The 12,354-nt window shown below is 42.1% G+C and overlaps 1 protein-coding gene across 10 annotated transcripts in view; it reads left to right on the top strand.

The window, feature by feature from the left end:
• PPFIBP1 (PPFIA binding protein 1) overlaps positions 1-12,354 on the top strand; it is a 136,766-nt gene that overhangs the window by 113,729 nt on the left and 10,683 nt on the right. For 8 of the 10 annotated variants that reach the window (XM_054696333.1, XM_054696336.1, XM_054696340.1 and 5 more), the window contains 8 exons: positions 2,327-2,442; positions 2,972-3,028; positions 4,567-4,627; positions 7,109-7,280; positions 7,758-7,790; positions 10,051-10,201; positions 10,512-10,640; positions 11,965-12,115. In XM_054696333.1, the coding sequence (XP_054552308.1) occupies positions 2,327-2,442; positions 2,972-3,028; positions 4,567-4,627; positions 7,109-7,280; positions 7,758-7,790; positions 10,051-10,201; positions 10,512-10,640; positions 11,965-12,115 (870 nt within the window). Of the gene's footprint in view, positions 1-2,326; positions 2,443-2,971; positions 3,029-4,566; positions 4,628-4,965; positions 4,996-7,108; positions 7,281-7,757; positions 7,791-10,050; positions 10,202-10,511; positions 10,641-11,964; positions 12,116-12,354 lie in introns of all 10 variants that reach the window. The other 2 variants (XM_037514191.2, XM_054696338.1) reach the window with 2 other exon arrangements.

Genomic DNA, 12,354 nt, shown 5'->3' with positions numbered 1-12,354 from the left:
GAAAAAAATTACTTGTCACAGTCAATGAGTGTGACATAGAGAGGCTGCCGTTATGTGTACACTACACCCAGGTAATGTCACATCCTTACAAAAAGTCTTTGCTGTGTCAAAAGTAGTTGAATGACAGGTCTTTCTTTTGGAAAAAGAATGATTTGATGAAGACTGAGGGTGTTCAGCAACATTTCAAACGAAAAGCCAGGAGGGAACTTTGAGTTTGCAGGCCCAAAAGTTTGAAAGGAAACTAAGAAAATGGGTTACAATAAAAAAAATGGGAAGAAGAGCTAAATAGACATTTCTCCAAAGAAGACATTGATGGCCAGTAGGCATATGAAAAAATGATCAGTGTTACTTAATAGGGAAACACAGATCAAAAACACAATGCAATAGACCACGCGTGAGAATGGTCCACGTCAGAAAGACCAGAAACAACAAGTATTGGGGAGGATGTGGAGAAAGAGGAACCTTGTACACTGTTACTGGGAACGTAGACTAGTGCAGCCCCTATGGGAAATGGTGTGGTGATTCCTTGAAGAACTAAAAATGGAAATAACCTTCCCATGCAGCAATACCCCTGCTGGGTATTTACCCAAAGACTTGTTGATGAAAAGACTTGAGCCCACCTATATTCCTAACAGCATTATTAATAATAGCCAAGGCATGGAATTGACCTCAGGGCCCACTGACAAGTGATACATAAAGATGTCACAGAATCTGTACTCAGTGGAATACTACTCAACTGTTAATGAGATGAAATAGTGCATTTTGGGGCAAAACAAATGCATCTTGAAGTGATTCTGCTAAGTGAAATAATTCAGAAAGTGAAATACAGTTACTGGATGGTTTCACCATTTGTGGAATATAAATAACCAACGAAAATAAACTGGCAGAGTACAATATAAATTCTTCTTAACCTCTGTGAAAAATATACTGGTTCCAGAAGGGAGGAAGAGAGAGGTAGGGGATTAACACTGGAGATTCAGTGGAGGGTGAGTGAAGCAAGGGCACATGTGGGGGTATGAGGTAGTGCTCCCCAGATTATATCATTAAGTAAACAATTGGCAAGTCAATAAAATTTGAATTTAAAAAAATGGGTCAGTTTGTTAGCTTAGCTACTTTCCCCCACTAGGATTGGAAACTCAAGATGTAAAAGCTTCAGGAAACAGGGATGATGGCTAAGTCAACTGCCCAGTAATGATTATGAAAATTCAGACCAAAAAAAAAATGATGCAGAAGTAATCTCCTATTTTATAACAAGCTGATATAACCAGCTTGAATGAACAGAAATCAAGTTAAATGTCTTGCTTATTGGAGGAAGTCACCTTTGTGAGCAGAGGACTGCTCTATGAACTACAGATACAAGATTTCAGGATGGCTGGAGCTCGGAGTGGATATTTAGAGGCAGGGGCAGGTTGGGCTCAGCCATATGTGGCTATGGGGGTCATTTAAAACGATTAGTACTTGGTTGGCATTTAGACTTTCAGAAGTGAACAGCTGTCACTTACCAGTTTACATGCATAAGTGAGTTCAGTAATGTGAGTGTTAAGTGTTTTTTGTCTTTTTTTTTAACTGGAGTTATTTTTTTTTTTTTTAATGTTCCCATGTGTTAGTTTACAGTGTGCAATCCAAGTACTCTGTGGTTGTCAAAAATCCTTAAAACCAGAGGATAAAATTTCACAGGGTTCATTCTTAGAATGCACAAGGCATTGGTTTGGGGAAATCATATTCTATCTTCTGTCATCAATAATGATGTTTTAATAGTGTATTATTATTGGCACAAGTGTTTCAAATGGTGGCCACAGAGTACATCACCGTTCTTTTTGATCACACTTTTCATCATATGGTTCAGTAAGGTAGGTAACTTTTCCACCTAGAGAAAAATAAACTAGCCCCACCACTGTTCTTTACTAGCCTTGTGGTAGAAATCAAAGTAAAATAGTGCTTTGTTTATGAGACGTGGTACCCACATCTCATCTTAAATCCTTGTCACTCTGTCGGGGAGGCATTGCCATCCTCGTTTTGCAAAGGAGAGAACTGATGCCCAGAGTTGACATTTCAACAGGGCTTAACATTGGTAGGACTCACTACTAACTGGAAGGTAAGTTCATGATTTATGTCTCCATCCCAATATGCAGTGTCTTATTCAGATCCAGATTTTAAAATTACTTTTCTCCGGAATGTTTACTCTGATGAACCCTTCTAGATGTTTGTATCCTGGGATCATTTTTATAAATATAAGAATAGAGTTCTAGACACAGGTATGTGGAATCATATTCACTTCATCGTCATTTGGTGTGTGAATTTCTGACTTTTTATTCTTCTTTTACAGTTCCACAGCAGCATATTGCAAGTTTCTATCTCTTCGCCACTGCCGGCAGCAAAAGGTTTACAAACTCCTGAAAAAACACAATTGCCTCCTAAACCGGATACTTCACCGGATGAGAAGTATGTAATTTGTGACCTCATGTTGCAATGTAGTTCAATGATGTAGATCAACCTAAAAAGCAAGGATGCCTTGCATTTGTTTACATACATAATTCTGACCCAGAGGAGCAGCAGACATGAAGGCATGTGTGAGGGACCTTGTTCTGTATTATTGAAATACAAGGTGTGAAGCAGGGGAGGAGCAGGACATGAGGGAGGAGGTTGCAGGCAGAATAGCCAGAGTCTTGTGGCTGATGCTGTTTAGGAGATGGCTCTGAAGGAGGCAGAAGAGTGGTATTGTAATTTCTCCATTGGCAAAGAGAAGTTGGGAGAGCATGTTTCCAAATAAATTCCCTAATCTTAAAATTAGACTGAAATACAATAGAATAGACTGTCACACACACAAAAAGCAAAACTATCTTCCCTTGCACAATTTTTTATTTCTGCACAGAATTTTGCTTTGTTTTTGTTTCAACAGTTTGTTTAGGATATAACCATATGGTCTTTTATTGATGAAGTGCATATATAATTTTTTTTTTTCATGTTTTAGTGATGGAAAGACAGTCCTTGGTGCAGCTGTCGAAAGCCAGCGGAACGATAGTCTTTCGTAAGTTGTGTTGTATTGAATGTGAAAAATGTGGTTGAGGGCCTCCCCTGGTGACACAGCGGTTGAGCACTGGGCTGCGAAGCTGCCCGCAGCCTCTGCAGTGCCAGTTCAATTCCCTGCTGCCAGCAAGGGTCCCACATGGCACGCAGACCTCTCCTGCTGCACCTGCTGCCCCCCTCAGCAGTGTATTTCATCCGTCTGCCTGTTTTGTTCCCCGCTCTGGCTCTGGTGAATTCTCTCACCCTCCTGCGCTTCTGACTGTATCCAGTGTTTGTATAAATAAAATATATATATTAAAAAAAAAAATTAAAAAAAAAAAGAAAAATGTGGTTGATATTCAGGGGAGAGAGGAAGCTCCTGTTACACTAATCATGACCTTGTAGAAAGTAAATGACTGGGCCCTGAATAAGTAAATGCAGTTGTAGAGATTGGGTGGGGTGGAGGCAGGGTAGTGTGTAAGTTCAAAAAATCCTTGCTCATTTCACATTATTCACACCAAGCTTCTGCAGGTCCTTAGCTTTTCTTCATCCATCTGCATGTGAATTCAGCACTTCTAATGTCTTTTTTTCTACTGATACATATTTTGAATCTAGCAAGAAAAAAAAATCTTAGAGAGCGATGTAGTGATTTTTTTTGCATTTTGGATTTAATAAATTGACTTCACATCAATTTTTATCTAAGTTAAAGTCTGGATCCAATTAGGGAAATCTATTTTTGAAGCAGTAATGAAAGGTGGGATCTTTTCTGACTGTTATCTTTTACTTTATTTGCTATGCCACAGCTCTAGCTATTTACGCATAAATCCCTGAGAAATGCCTTTGAAAAGTTTGCTTGTACATTTATATTATTCTAGTTCAGAGAGCAGAGATGTTACTTTCCTCCCTCTCATTTTTTACTGGTCACCTATTCCTTCCTTTGATTTTGAGTCACACCAGCTCCATGTGATAAAATGCTGATTATGTGATGAGAAAGTGCCAGTGGTTCCGGAGTCACTTTCTCTGGGCTGGGTTACACGCGGGCTGTCACAGGCAGCAAGTGGGGTCCCTCGACTGTGCTTTGGTCAGGGCTGTATGGTGATGTGCTTGGCCAGATGAAAAAATTGGGTCCTTTGCAAATTGAAAAGGAAAAATCCCATTCTTTATTTTAACTAGAATGCTTATTTATAAACAAGACATGAGCATTTCCAAGTTCCTGGTATGTGTGCCTATGTGAAGTATCCACTCCAAGTCCATGGAAAACACTGATCTTTTTTTCAAATCTCAACATCCAAAGCCTGGTCCTAAGTGTTTTTCCAGCTACTTTAACATGTGCAGGCCATTTAGCATTCTTGGCAGGATACCTGACCACCCCTGCTTTTAAAAGAACTCAGTGTTATAATTTTGTTAAGCGCATAAGTGACAGCCTGCCTCCAGATTTTCCTTTAGTACCAGAATTCAACCCACACATACTTTTAGTTCCTTTTCTAGATAGTCTACTTAGAAACAGTGGCCCCACAGCTACTTATTATTAATCCTAATTATGACTGTTGTTATTTTTAGAACTTCAAGTCTACAGAAGTCTAGCAGCCTGAGCAATCTGAAGAAGGAATCATCAGATGGGGTGAGTTCTGTGTTTCCTCTGTCTGTTACCCCGAAGAGAAAATATTTGGGGCTCTTCATCTGTTCCCATTTTGCAAATAAAACTCTTAAGAAGAGTTGCTGGTTTCTCTAATGGAAAATTATTATATATCAGGGTTAACACCAAATACTAACAAGTATGAACATAAAGTACTGAAGGTAGTATGTAAAACAAAAAATGGAGACTTTTAATAAAGCATGGCAGGGAATAAACAACATGAGGTTCCATGTCTTAGAATTAGATGTACATTTAATTTGTGGAATTGTACAACAATTTCTGAATAGGATTCCTATAACAACCTTAAATGTTGTTTTGAACAGGAAAAGGAGTCTATTCAGAAGCCTCCAGAGGTAAATTTTTTTCAAAGATTTTATTTATATATATAAGACCTGGGGTGTAGGTCAGAGGTGGGAGGTAGGGAGGGAGAGGATTCACCAGAGATAGTGGGGACCAGAACAGGCAGATTGACTGAAATACACTGCTGAGGGGAGCATTAGGCGAGACAGGAGAGGTCTGCTGTGCCATGTGGGTTAGCTCCCTGGCCGGAGATCAAATTCATGCTGAAGTGGCTGCGAATAGCTTCATAGTGCTGAGACTTAACCCCTTGCACCACTAGGGAGGCCCTTAGAGGTAATTTCTATGTCCAGATTATAATTTAAAATGTTTGAGATTTCTAAGACACGATTATTTAAAGTCTCCAGTAAACCAAAGAAAACCCACTGCCTCCAAAACATGCTAAATGAATGAAACCAGACACAAAAGCAACTATTCTGTGGTTCCATGTATATGAAATATCCAGAATATCTACGTATATGACAAATCCATGTAGACAGAACATAGGTCGATGGTGGCCAGAGGTTGGAGGCGTGGCAGTATAGGACGCTGCTCACTGGGTACACGGTTTCAATTGAGAGTGATGGGAATGTCCTGGGACTAGCTGGAAGGGTAGCAGCACAATGTTGTACAAAGCTGTTCTGGATTGTTCACTTTAGTATAGTTACTTTAGTGTTAAGTAAATTTCTCCTCAATAAGTTATTGGAAAACTAAAGCAAAACGCCATGCTCTCAGTTATGCCATTTGATGTTCTCACTGACCCAAATGGGCTCCCTTGGGCTTCACAGAGAGCCCTCTTCCATCACCAGCAGTTTATTTTATGCAACCCCTGCCCACCTGCAGCCAACATTTTGGTATTTTTGAGAGCCTTACCAGCAGGGGCTTGGGCTTGCTCATCTTTCCTCTGACTTTTGACCATGAACATTATAGAGGTTACAGTCTGGGAGACGAGCTTGGACCATGTGTGGCCTCAGCGACTGTTGGCTTCTGCTTCCTTAAGTTGACATAGGATGACTGACAAAGCCCAGGTGGTGTTGACAGCTACTATTAAGGCCCCCCTTTGTTCTCCTCTCACTGATTCAGGAAATGGGTAGATGATCTTGATTTCAGATCATTGCTGAGACCTACATATTTAGCTCCCCTCAGTGGGGACATGGTGTTGTTACTATGAACTGTAGATGTATAGGATAAAATAACCACCATAAGAACTGGTATCTCCTCTGCCCTCGTCTGCACCTCTCTGAAAGAGAAACAGAGGGCAGGAGGTGTCAGAGCAAAGGTAGTATGAAACGGAAGCACCAAAACCCTGTAACAGTACATCATTCTGCCAGTTCAGAAAGCTCAAAAATAAGCAGTATTTAAAAGCACAGAATATCTCATTTTGAAATTCTTGATAAAGATCCCGAAATATTATAGAGATCTGAAGTGGCTGCTGAGTCAACCCTCCAGAATTGAATGATAGCTCTGTTGGTCTAATGTTGAGTGTCTCTAAATGTATCACAATCTTTGAAATTCAGTGATGCAGGTTTGCAAGCTGGCAGATGACATAGGACTATATCCCAGAATCCCATTTCAAGAGAACTATTTTTAGCAATTGCTGATTGTGCCTGTATTTTATTATTAATTTACAGTTAATGTTAATTAGGAGTTCTTTGAAAAGAATATTCAAGATATCTGGAGTAGGATCTCCTTACATTGCTGGTACAGAAGCTCGGACTAATGCCTACTTGGTAGAAGAATGATGTCATATATTGGATTTTCTATTAATGTAGTTAAAAAGACTGAACTATATTATAGCAAGTCTATTCTATAATTGCTAGAAAATTAACTTACTGTTTAACTGAGGTAATATCTCCATGTCTTTTGAGGAGACAAATAAAATGAAAATGGAATTTGAGAATTTCTTTATCTTAAACATGGAGAACCCTAAATACATGAATTGTAGATTAGTGATGTGTATATTTTGAGGTTGACTTTTCATTTCTAATATTTGCTATTATTTGCAATGAATTTGCTAGTTCAGTTATTCTTTGAAATACACATGTACTTAGTACTGAGCCTGGCCTGTAGCTATAACCATGGGCATTATTAGCACTATATCACATTCACTAATTATTACTTATCTCTCAGGATAAAGCACAGGCAGAAAGCAGCCCTTTTGAGAGCCTCCCCCCAAAAGTTCCAGGACATGGTGTCTCCGCAGATGACAACCCCTTTGGCACCCGAAAAGCCAGATCTTCCTTTGGTCGTGGCTTTTTTAAAATTAAAAGTAACAAGAGGACGGCAAGTGCACCTAACCTGGGTAAGTAAAGCCCAAAGGCCTTTGCTGTGTTTCTTCCAGAGTGAGGAAAAGGCCCATCTTTTGTCCCTTCCCTTGTTCATCTCTTTATACATTTCTTTCTCAGAAATACAGGATGATGACTTGGGGGCAAGGTTGCCAAAAAAAAAAAAAAAAAAAAAAAAAAAAGTCTTCTGTGGATTACATGGAGTGGTGTGAAGCTAGCTCTGTGTAGAAACTCACCTGCAGCCTGTTCTGGGGCATAAACTTAGCACAGGACCTCAGAATGTGCCTCTCTGCCTTTGAGATGAGCAGTCTCCCTGCAGTTTTGAACCTGGATCCAGCGGGGTCCGTCACCCTCAGAGGCATGGCCGGTGCCTGCCTCCTCTCCTGCTGGGTGTGTTCCAGAGTCGCAGTTTGACCTGTGTTTCATTTTGTCCTTCCCCTGTGTTCTCTCCATTGGGCTGCGTGTGTTTGTGTGCGTTGTGGGGATATCTGAAGACCGTGCGCGGAGTGCCAGTGCGCCCACCCTAGGTACGGTACCCTGCATGCCTGCCCGCGCCGCCATCAGGCTGCTCCCTGCGCTTGGATCTGTGCTCTAGACACCAGGCTGGCTCTGCCGAAGATGTAGTTACCTAGTCCTGAGCACCTTCCAGCTTCTGCCTGTGCTTCCAAGCCTAGACGCTGCCCTAACTCACACTATTGATCTGGCACAGGCTCTGAGCGGCCCTGGGCACTTGCAGTGCAGGGCTGGGCACCTGACCCTTCCCACAGCGCCCCACCACTGACTCCCAGGCTAGGGCCTTGCAGTCTTTCTCCAGGGTTACATTTCCCTCAGCATCCCAAAGAAGTGCTTTTACAGTCAAGCACAGAGGTCTGTGGAAGACATTGAAAACAGTCATTTTAGAATTTATTTCTCTTGGGAGAACATTTTCTGACATTTTATTGCTCTGAAGATGGAGGCAAGGTATAGTGACAGAAGATATAACCTTATGTGGGATTTGAGGCATGCCCCTCAAACTGACTTGAGGAGATGGGAAATTCAGGTTTCCTTTTTCAAAGGTCAGGTATGGTAGCAAAAAAGTCCTCAATGTTAAAAAATAAAAAATTAAGATGCTTTTAAAATGAGGATGGAGAAAAGGAAAAAAGTAGAAAAAAAATAAGGATTCCCTAGGAGGCGTTTCCAGGCACACTGCCACCAGCCACAGCTTCAGGAATATAGGGAAGGCTTTTCTGGGGTTTCCCAGTGGTTCCCTTCACCTTGTATAGCTATCTGTCTAGTCGCGTGGACGGCAAAGAGGGCTTCATTTTGTGTAACTTAAACGTCTAGAATGGACACTGGATGAATACAAGAAACTGATTTCTTCACACAACTATTTTCAGATGTTTTTGCACCTTTCTTAGGAGAAATGAATTGTCAAAGCTAAGAAGGAAATGCTGCTTCCTATAGTCAAAGCTCTGCTGCATAGAATAGGCAACCTCCGCAACTCTCCCATCTTGCTGAAAGACTGCCCCGGAGGGGGGGCCCGGGGTGGTGGGTTGTAAAACTTGTACTTTCCTCTGTAAAGGTGTAAAGTGCTAGCTCACCCTAGTGCTGATTTGCTAGTGTGGGATGGTCCATCAAGAAACAGCTAAAAGAGAGATTGGGGTCAAAATAAGGGGGGGTGCAATTGTATGGGGAATATAACCAAGATGAAAATGCATACATTGTGCAAAAATGAAAAATGATATAGGAAATGTATTTTAAAAAAACACTTTCAAAATTTTTGAAAACACTTTCAAAATTTTTATAAGCAAAAAAAAATAAAAGGGGGTATGTATAAAAAAAAAGAAATAGCTAAAAGAAAGAGTTAATGCTTTGACATCTGAGAGGAGCAAATTTGAACATCATTCTGTTAAAGCAAATCAACAGACACTCATTTTATGTCAGAAGAGAAGTTTGTGCAGACCCAGTTCACTCTTCTCAGTGTATAGTCATAAAAGCTTATAAACAGGAATAAATTTCCTGAATAAACAAACACTTTCTAGAACTTGGTAAATGATTGAATATAATTGTCAAAGGAGAGAAAGAAATGAAAGGAAAAATGTCAGCGAGTTTAGAATATTAATATTAATGAATCATTGAATGAGAAAACTTGAAGTCTTGCTCAGGAAAATTGCATGGCTTTGTTGAATCCCAGCTGGCCATGGCACCCCAGCATGGAAATATAAACATTCAGATACTAAGGCGGGGGTGTAGGGGGAAGGTCACCCAGAGATATTGATGTCAGCTGCTGATAAAAGTAAACGAAGCCATTGCTTAGTGCTAAGCCTAGAACAGGTGAGCTTACCAAGAGCGCCTGCAGAAGGACCTAGGACAGAACCTTGGAGTGGAGTGGAGGAGGCAGGGAAACAAGTGCTCCAGCCAAGAAGAAACTCTCAGCTGGGAAATCTAGGGGCACATCCTGGCAGAAGCTAAAGGAGGTGATAAATGGGAAAGAAGGTCATAGACAGCCTGCACAAGCAAGTGTTCAGCAAGACTGAGATGGTTTCGTTATGAATTCAGGTCATTTGAAGAAAGAATGTGGTAATCCTGTCACACCTTCAAATCTCAAAGGAGCTGGACTTTAAATGCAACAGAGTGGAGGGTAGAATATCCCTCTTTAATCTCTGCAAGGTGTTCTTTGTAAATCGCTGATTTATAGGCCAGCAGAGGAAGAATCCTTAAAAGTTACTAAACCAAGAAGTGTAACATCTAGTCGTGATCCCTCCATATTTTAAAACCCAATGTGTTTGTATTCTATTTTCGGACTAGCTGAAACAGAAAAGGAGACAGCTGAGCACCTGGATCTGGCAGGGGTATCCTCTCGGCCCAAAGAGTCCCAGGGGAGTAGTCCCTTCCAGCTGTCCCCACCGTCTCCAGATTCCAAAAAGAAATCCAGAGGCATCATGAAACTTTTTGGAAAGTAAGTGATTGCAGAACAAATGGAGAGGCTTTTGTTTTAGAGGCTGCTTGACTGTAGGAATAATTGGAAAATTGGCTGAAAATGGCAGCGGAATTGCAATGCCCTGTGTCCTCTGACAGAGGAAGGTTGTGACTTGGGTTATATGGGCTTGTTGGGGCTCAGTGAAAGTTTAAATCCAAGTGTCCACTTTAAGGATACTCACAGGGACATAGCTCAGATGCAGGCACTGGTTAAAAGTGTCTGATGAGTTGTGCTGTCCAAGGCCACACAGATCTAACCTGAGACTGTGTGTGCTGTGTCCTCTGTGCAGACTCAGAAGAAGTCAGTCAACGACATTCAACCCAGAGGACATGTCTGAGCCCGAGTTCAAGAGAGGAGGGACAAGGGCCACGGCAGGGCCCCGACTAGGCTGGTCTCGAGATTTGGGACAGACTAACAGGTAAGAACAACCAAGTGAGCAGACTTTTGCATCTACCCCAGCACCTGCAAGGTTAGGATTGTCCCGGAGTTGCAGACTGGCCTGCTGGTGGAAGGGCCCTCTCCTCTAAGCAGGGCAGCTGGACCTGTGGGAGGGAGGTGAGGAGCCAGAGCTGAAGTGTCAGTAGCATCTGAGCTGGAAGGACTTCATGTTACCTAGAGCAGCTCACGTAAGGCTCTGAAGCCTGGGCCTGGAAGGACAGTTTGACTGCATGCATCTGATTTCTGCCCTTGCCACTCCCTACAAGCTGGGTGACAGTGACCAGCTGCTTCCAGGCTCTGTGTCTGTTTCTCAGAGTGATCATCAGCACCTGCTCCCAAAGGTGAGGTGGAGATTAACCCATAGCACATGCTGTTAAGTATCTGGCAAATAGTTATTGTTCAGTAACCATTCACAGTTAGTGGAGGCTGGGAAAGCACTTATTCACTGAGTCTGATACAAGCCATCAGAATTCTTAAATGTACCAGGATGTAATATTTTCTCTGTTAAGTCTCTTAGGAACTTTTCCTACATCTTATCACAGTTCAGGCGGGGCCTTGGGTAAAAGGGTGGGTTGGCAAACATATAGCACAGCTCACTGATACTAAATCCTTCAATGGCACACTGGACTGGTGTGCCTTTGCAGCCAGTCCCTCCCTCCCAGGCAGAAGTCTGGGTGTAGGCTTCACCAAGGAAGAAACTCTGACCTTGAGATACTGAGCAGTCTCATTTGCCATATGTCCTCTTAGTACACAAGACAGTATCTCCTTCTGCTATCAAAAAATAAATAGCCTTTTTCATCTCCACATGTTGTCAAGCAAGAACACTTCTCTTCTGTCCAAGTAAAACAGCCTCTGCTGATGATACTTTTCCACACTTGGTGACAGTGCCATGTTGCCCTCTTCTCATTGACCGTCACCTGGGGAGAAACCGAGGTTCTGCCCAAGTCAGTTCAAATCAGCCCTGAGCTGCAGTCCATCTGACGGAGTGCTGTCCATGTGGGGCCTCAGTCTTCACACAGCATTACACTAGTACAGTGACCTGACCTCAGGAGAGGGTTCAGCTCAGTCTTCCTGTATGGAATGTGCTTTTATTAAATCACAGGGTGTCTTCTCTGATTTGGTTTGAAATGAAGACTGTGGTCCTTAGGGTACCTTTCAGTCCTCCAAGTATGGATTAAAAACCAGCTCTTCGTGGTCAAATGTATCTCACCAGTGAATGTCCACATGTATTAGTTTTACAGAGGTTCAAACCCCACAAGGTTGGCTCTGAATTGCTCATCATGCAAATGTTCATTTTCCTGCAGTGACCTGGATATGCCATTTGCCAAATGGACCAAGGAGCAGGTGTGCAGCTGGCTTGTGGAGCAGGGCTTGGGTTCCTACTTGAATTCTGGCAAGCACTGGATCGCCTCTGGCCAGACACTTCTGCAGGCTTCTCAGCAAGACCTGGAGAAAGTGAGTGCTTCTCTGTTTGGTTTGCAAAATGGATGCTGAGAGAGAAAGACTGTGAATGTAGGATTGTTTTATGCTCCAGAAGGTGGAGTAGGTAATGTTAGTGAGTATTCTTGAAAGTTTGGGTTTCCTGCTCACACTACTTTATCCCCATGGACTTAACAGACCGAACCTGATCTTAATGACTACTTATGAGACTCTTCAGCCACTGGCATTTTGTTCATTCCATCCATCCATCCATC

The sequence above is a fragment of the Talpa occidentalis genome, unplaced genomic scaffold (assembly GCF_014898055.3).
Source record: "Talpa occidentalis isolate TD23 unplaced genomic scaffold, MPIMG_talOcc4v2.1 talOcc4.16, whole genome shotgun sequence".
Lineage (NCBI taxonomy): Eukaryota > Metazoa > Chordata > Mammalia > Eulipotyphla > Talpidae > Talpa > Talpa occidentalis.
Note: the sequence above shows the minus strand (reverse complement) of the source record. Positions and strands in the feature narration are given on the sequence as shown.